We start from the raw sequence: 7,198 nt of genomic DNA, 5'->3' as shown, positions 1-7,198 counted from the left end.
CTCCGCTACGACGCGGCTGCGGCCGCACCACTTGGCGATCTGGCTTTAGGTTCTTCGTAAGGCCGTTTTCTTTTCCCATTCGCTCATCTGCCAGGAAAAGGGACTTGCCGTTGGCGCTTCGGCCTCTTGTTCATTGAGAAAAAAGAGGAAATACTCCGCGTGTGCTTCTAGAAGGGGGGTCGTCTCCAGCCCCGAACCCCAGAGTGTTCACCAGCGGGGAATTTGGCTCCGAATTCTCCTCTTTTTTTCTCCCGCCGATTGCTCGGAAGTTGGACTGAAGCAGAGGTTGGAAAGAAAGGGAAAAAAGTTTGCATCGAGACTGGATTTATTTGCACATCGCAGAAAGAAGAGAATCCAAGGGAGAGGGATTGGTGCAAAGCCGCGATCACGGTGAGGCACGTTTGGCTCTTCCCCTCCTGGCGCCGTGGCCGGCGCGTTGTGGGCAACATGGAGTAGGTGCAGCCGGACCAGGAGTTGGGTCCGTCTCTCCCCGAGCCTCCCTTTCTCAAATCCCTCAGGGTCTTCGTGCGGATCCGGGGCGCTCCCCGCGAACCTGCCTTGCCCGGGGCTCGGGCTCGGCCTGCCTCTGCGGGGACTTCTGTATGCACCCCGTGCAGTGTCCCCGGCAGGCGACCCCGCGCGCCCGCGCTCTAGGGGTTTGGGACGGAGGACAGCTCGCAGCCTGCTCCCAGCCGTGCACTGGCCGCGAATTCGGCGCTGAGAGCGAGAGAGGGAGAGAAAGACACTTTGTGTTTTCCAGGTCGCCTTTGCAGGCGCCCGCATTTCTAACCTGTTCCTCCTCTTGGTGGAAGGCAAAGTCCGGAGAGAGGCTGTCCCTAGGCGGGGCGCTGGTGGGGCTGGGGGACACGGGTTGCTCGCCTCGGGGGCAGGAGACCCCCAGGGTGAGAAAAAGGCAAGGTGCCGGGTGGAGGGAGTCCCCGCCTCTGCTCCGTGTGGACGGTCTAGCCCGGAGCGGGTGGGAGCGTCGCCCTGCCTGGCGCCGGGTCTCTGCGGTTCGGAAGTGCAGCTCTCTCTCTTTTCCGTTCTTCGTGGTCAGCCTAGGTCACACTTATTTTATTTTTGGAAGCTCAGGCTGACCCAGCGCAGGAAGAAAGTCATCAAGCGGTCGCGATCATTTTCCATTACCTGAAAGTAGGTGGCAAAAGAGGCAGTTTTTAATTTCCTTTTGTTGTTGTTGTTGCTGTGTTTTAATTTGGATTCTTGTGTGTTTTTTACAAAGCAGTTTCTGTGTCCGTTTGCCCCACCCTAGAGCTGAAGTTCTTTTCCCCTAATCCTCAGTCTGATCACACACTGTTCTTAATGGGGGTTTCAAAGCACTTTCAAAGGGGAGGGGGGACTGGGAAAGAGAAGAGGGGCGGAGGTGGGGAGTCCAGCTTCGAAGAAGGAGGCCAGGGATCGGATCGGATCGGCAGAAATCACTTAAAAAATAAATTTCAAAAGCCCCCTTTTCTTTCAAAGATGCTACTTTGACTGCAAGCAAATCTGCACCAAAAGTTTACAGCTCCGGGAGCTGGGTTCTGCGCGCCCGGAGCGAGCAGTGGGGCCCTGGAAAATGCCCTTTTTTTAAAAAAAGCAATTTTTCTTTCACTTTAAGAAATATGATATCTTTTTTTTTTTTTTCTTTTTGTCTCTCTCGACCCAAAAGGAGATAGGCGTGTGCAGATTACAGGCAATGCCCCCTTCGGTCAGTGCAGCGTGGAGTCGCTGTGTGTGCGTGGGTTGGACTTGTGCGTCCTGGCTGCGTGTCTCAGGCAGGGCTTTCGTGCTCGCCGTGTCGGGGTGGCAAACCTGTGCCGGATGTCCGAGGGGCTTTGCAGAAAGCCGAGCAGTGGTCAGCGTGACCTGTGCCTCGGGGCGGAGTGGCTCCTTGGGGCTGCAAGGCAGTTCCCTTGAGTTGGGGGAGATCTTAACTGCGGAGAGGGAGGCGGGGGAAGTGTGCTCCTGCATTTCGTGACACGTCCCCTTCGGAGGCGCCCGCGGCCCCCGCCTGTCTGTGAGTCTTGGGATCGTAAGCAGGGGGGCAGCCTGGCCCATGGACAGCGTCAGTCCGCCTGGAGAAACGTACCCTGGGGATCGGCTGTGGCCCACCTGCTGGGGACGGTGTCGGGGCACAGAGAGGCAATAAACTAAGTGAAAGCAAAGGGCAGCGTTGTCTTCTGCCATTCTTTTGGAGGTGAGGAGATCCGGTTTCCAGCGCTGCCTTGCTCCGAATTGGGAGACGTTTGTCACCTGCCTTGTTCGCTGTGGCCTCTATTCTAAAGAGCGGAGATTGGATAAAGGTCCGCTTTTGCCTGTTTTATGCTTTTTATTGCCATATAGGCTTGGGAAATTGGGTGATCGTTTTGCAATTGAAGAAGGACTGCAGTTTAAGGAATTCCTTGACAGAATGCTAGATACGAAATGTGACATTTGAGTTTTTAAAACACTTTTCTGGTTATCATTTCGTTTGTGTTCTCAATTAATTTTTTGAAAACAGAAAATTAGTTGAGCTTTTGACATGCTTCATTTCTAAAACAGGGAGAACAACCTTTTAGCAGCAGAATCTAAGGTGGTGTTCTAGGCTATCAGACTGTAAAATACTTAATTCTTAAGTTGTTGAGAAGTTGAAAATAAATTCTTGTCTTCTTGTTGTTGTGTAAGTTTGCTTTAATGTGTTTCTGGCACCTAATAGGATTTGATTTGCTTTGAGTTCTATAACTTTGTGCTACTATACAATTAATTAAAAATGGCATGATTGTTGTAAAATTTTTAACTGTTTTGGGTATTTACTTTTTGCATGCCATATTAATTCTACCGGCTTTGAGAAAGTTACAGAATACTGGATACGTCACAGTTAAAGTGTTTGATGTAAAAGTAAAAACTAAGAACCAGAAAGAATCTTCTAGGCTGCATTATTAACACTTAAGGCAAAAATGGCCATGACAAATGGAAACCTATTTCAACTTTTGAAAGGATTTTCAACTTTTGAAAACGTTGGTAGCAGTGTTATATTCCAGCGATACTTTCTTGCGGTTTTACATTGAACCCGAGCCTTACAAATTGTATGTTTCTTTGAATGAGGAGTTCTTACTTAAGTGACTCAAAGATCAGCTTTGTGTTGTTGTACATCACGGGATTACAGAATTGTCAGTAGCCAATCGTAATTTTTACTTTTGGGTACAGGCGTTGCTGATCATATGGCTAATACCTCCCCACTGCCATTCCATTTCAAATCCTATTTCTCTAGGGAAAGTGGGAAGTGAGGAGTCAATTCAGGTGGGCGGAGAGTGGGAAGTATCTTAGAGTATCAACCGTTCTTTCCTCTTGGCTTCCTCAGGAGTTCAGATGTGTTCTAAGCCTGCTGGAGTGACCACACTTCCAAGACCTGATGGAGGCCAGAGCTCAGAGTGGCAACGGGTCGCAGCCCTTGCTGCAGACGCCCCGTGACGGTGGCAGACAGCGTGGGGAGCCCGACCCCAGAGACGCCCTCACCCAGCAGGTACATGTCTTGTCTCTGGATCAGATCAGAGCCATCCGAAACACCAATGAGTACACAGAGGGGCCTACTGTCGTCCCAAGACCTGGGCTCAAGCCTGCTCCTCGCCCCTCCACTCAGCACAAACACGAGAGACTCCACGGGCTGCCCGAGCACCGCCAGCCTCCTAGGCTCCAGCACTCGCAGGTCCACTCTTCTGCACGAGCCCCTCTGTCCAGATCCATAAGCACGGTCAGCTCAGGGTCGCGGAGCAGTACGAGGACAAGTACCAGCAGCAGCTCCTCTGAACAGAGACTGCTAGGATCATCCTTTTCCTCCGGGCCTGTTGCTGATGGGATAATCCGGGTGCAACCCAAATCTGAGCTCAAGCCAGGTGAGCTTAAGCCACTGAGCAAGGAAGATTTGGGCCTGCATGCCTACAGGTGTGAGGACTGTGGCAAGTGCAAATGTAAGGAGTGCACCTACCCAAGGCCTCTGCCATCAGACTGGATCTGCGACAAGCAGTGCCTTTGCTCGGCCCAGAACGTGATCGACTATGGGACTTGTGTATGCTGTGTGAAAGGTCTCTTCTATCACTGTTCTAATGATGATGAGGACAACTGTGCTGACAACCCATGTTCCTGCAGCCAGTCTCACTGTTGTACACGATGGTCGGCCATGGGTGTCATGTCCCTCTTTTTGCCTTGTTTATGGTGTTACCTTCCAGCCAAGGGTTGCCTTAAATTGTGCCAGGGGTGTTATGACCGGGTTAACAGGCCTGGATGCCGTTGTAAAAACTCAAACACAGTTTGCTGCAAAGTTCCCACTGTCCCCCCCAGGAACTTTGAAAAACCAACATAGCATCATTAATCAGGAATATTACAGTAATGAGGATTTTTGCTTTCTTTTTTTTAACACACATATGCAACCAACTAAACAGTTATAATCTTGGCACTGTTAATAGAGAGTTGGGATAGTCTTTGCTGTTTGCAGTGAAATGCTTTTTGTCCATGTGCCATTTTAACTGATATGCTTGTTAGAACTCAGCTAATGGAGCTCAAAGTATGAGATACAGAACTTGGTGACCCATGCATTGCATAAGCTAAAGCAACACAGACACTCCTAGGCAAAGTTTTTGTTTGTGAATAGTACTTGCAAAACTTGTAAATTAGCAGATGACTTTTTTCCATTGTGTTCTCCAGAGAGAATGTGCTATATTTTTGTATATACAATAATATTTGCAACTGTGAAAAACAAGTTGTGCCATACTACATGGCACAGTCACAAAATATTATACTAATATGTTGTACATTCGGAAGAATGTGAATCAATCAGTATGTTTTTAGATTGTATTTTGCCTTACAGAAAGCCTTTATTGTAAGACTCTGATTTCCCTTTGGACTTCATGTATATTGTACAGTTACAGTAAAATTCAACCTTTATTTTCTAATTTTTTCAACATATTGTTTAGTGTAAAGAATATTTATTTGAAGTTTTATTATTTTATAAAAAAGAATATTTATTTTAAGAGGCATCTTACAAATTTTGCCCCTTTTATGAGGATGTGATAGTTGCTGCAAATGAGGGGTTACAGATGCATATGTCCAATATAAAATAGAAAATATATTAACGTTTGAAATTAAACTGAGCTGTTTTGTCTTCTTTTATCTTTTGTTTCTTTCAAGTGTAAGAAACTGCATTTTATGTTAAGGGTAACATTTTAATGAAATAGTTAACCACTTTTCTGTAGAATTATTTTATGATTGCTGCTTTAAAGTAAGCTGGATTTGATGACTTTCAGAGACAATTCTAGCAATCAACAGAACTAACAACATTTGACTTAATATCTGTACTTATAAGAGAGCTTATTTTAGCTATGTAATTGTTCTTTTTCTTCTCCCCCCTGCCCTTTTTTTATTTTTATATTTGCAGATTATCTGACTTGTGTTTGTTTTGCAGAGGTTTTTTTTTTGTTTTTTGGTTTTTTTTTAATCTTTGAACTGGTTTATTCAGGAGACTTTCCTTAAAAATTAACAGTTAGGCGTTTTCTTTATATACAGTATCAAGGATTAATTCCATGAGGATAATTCAAGACTAGTGAAATGAGTTTAGCTCAACAAACATTTATTGAATGTCATCTGTGTCTCAGACATGCAGTATCCACAGATCAGTTCTTACAATTAAGGCCAAAAATATTTTCTTGACTTAGCTGATCGTGGCAGTGTTTTTTTCCAGTCTATTTAATTTTTGACTCTGAAACATCACCATTTTACCAAATTCCTTATGTTAGAAAAGACATGAAAAAAAGAACTTGCTTTGATTCTGGTATTTGGTATCATAAAATTTGATCTGATACTGGTCTTACTCAAGCCAAAGAAGGCCAATTTAGGGCCCTGACTTAGTCAATCAGATTATTCAGAAAATTGTTAAATTTTGCTCTGGGAAAAAGATGCAGCATGAGAGTCAGTGTGCTTGGAGTTGTCTTTTAGAAGCAAAGGTACAGCAAGCTGCTGCAAGCCCATCTTGACAAATACTAGGTTTTAAGTCACTTGATTAGTCACTTTGTGACTGATGATTTTTTTTTCCCCCCCAAAAGTGGAAACTTTTGCTGCCAAGAGTCACCGGAAGTCTAGAAAATAATTTACTTGTCATTATTATTTAATCTCTTGTTTCCTGTTCTGAAGCTCCTTCTTATTAGGTTAAGTCTTAGTACAGGTTGTCTTCTGTTTTGTTTTTTAAAATTGGCTCTCAAGGAACTATATAGTCTCCTACACTAAGACATTGCTCTAAGGACCTTCAGTTTCCTCTGACTTCCTCTAAGAAACATAGGATTAAGTTAATTTAGAAATGATTTAAGCTTCAACTTTGAGTTACTGAATGTTTCGATTCTAACACTCTTAAAACTTCACCCTGGTGATTTAAGGAAGAATCTGGTTGCTGGAAAATAGGGTAGGGTTTGTTATTCATTATATAGTTTTCAAGATTTGTAAAGCACAAAAAGTTTGACTGATTAGCTTTGTTCATCAAAAACTGCCATGTGCATTGACAAAGCTCTTTTTGGTATAGAAATTGCAAGGTAAATATATATGTATTTTTTTCACCGCATAAGTGGCTTTGAAAGTATTCTTACACAAATTGCATCAGATGCTATTGAGTGTTTATTGAAAAAGTAAGAACCTCTTCCCATAGTTACTGAATCAGAATCTGATGGTGTGGCCTAGGAGTTAGCATTTTTAATCATTCTACAAATGATTATGTGCAGTATGGCAACTACTGACCTAGGAATTGCTTTCTAATTCAGTTTTTTAATGGACTCTGATCTTAAGTATAACTCATTGGTTCAAACATAGAGCATAAAGTGATAGTCAACAAATTGGAAGAGGATTTGAATTAAGTATATTAAGTCCTATGAAAATAATTTGTTTAAAGATATATAAGAAAATGGGACGCCAGGCATGGTGGCTCACACCTGTAATCCCAACACTTTGGGAGACTGAGGCAAGTGGATCACTTGAGGTCAGGTGTTGTGGGAAGTCAGGGACCCCGAACGGATATCGGTGGAACCCGCCCCCGATAGGAGTTTGAGACCAGTCTGGCCAACATGGTGAAACCCCGTCTCTAAAAATACAAAAATGCCGGGCGCGGTGGCTCAAGCCTGTAATCCCAGCACTTTGGGAGGCCGAGACGGGCGGATCACGAGGTCAGGAGATCGAGACCATCCTG

The 7,198-nt window shown here is 44.7% G+C and overlaps 1 protein-coding gene across 5 annotated transcripts in view; it reads left to right on the top strand.

Moving 5' to 3' along the window:
- The window catches only part of SPRY2 (sprouty homolog 2 (Drosophila)), a 5,815-nt gene extending 696 nt beyond the window's left edge, over positions 1 to 5,119 (top strand). Inside the window, exons 1-2 of one of the 5 annotated variants that reach the window (XM_011940665.1) lie at positions 1 to 390; positions 3,338 to 5,119. In XM_011940665.1, coding sequence (XP_011796055.1) covers positions 3,389 to 4,336 — 948 coding nt within the window. In that variant the 5' untranslated portion in view covers positions 1 to 390; positions 3,338 to 3,388 and the 3' untranslated portion in view covers positions 4,337 to 5,119. Of the gene's footprint in view, positions 391 to 899; positions 1,153 to 1,350; positions 2,301 to 3,337 lie in introns of those variants that run through there. The other 4 variants (XM_011940668.1, XM_011940666.1, XM_011940667.1 and 1 more) reach the window with 4 other exon arrangements.
- Positions 5,120 to 7,198: the final 2,079 nt, after the last annotated feature.

The sequence above is a fragment of the Colobus angolensis genome, unplaced genomic scaffold (assembly GCF_000951035.1).
Source record: "Colobus angolensis palliatus isolate OR3802 unplaced genomic scaffold, Cang.pa_1.0 Scaffold191, whole genome shotgun sequence".
In the NCBI taxonomy this organism is placed as follows: Eukaryota; Metazoa; Chordata; class Mammalia; order Primates; family Cercopithecidae; genus Colobus; species Colobus angolensis.
This window is presented reverse-complemented; position numbering and strand designations above follow the sequence as displayed.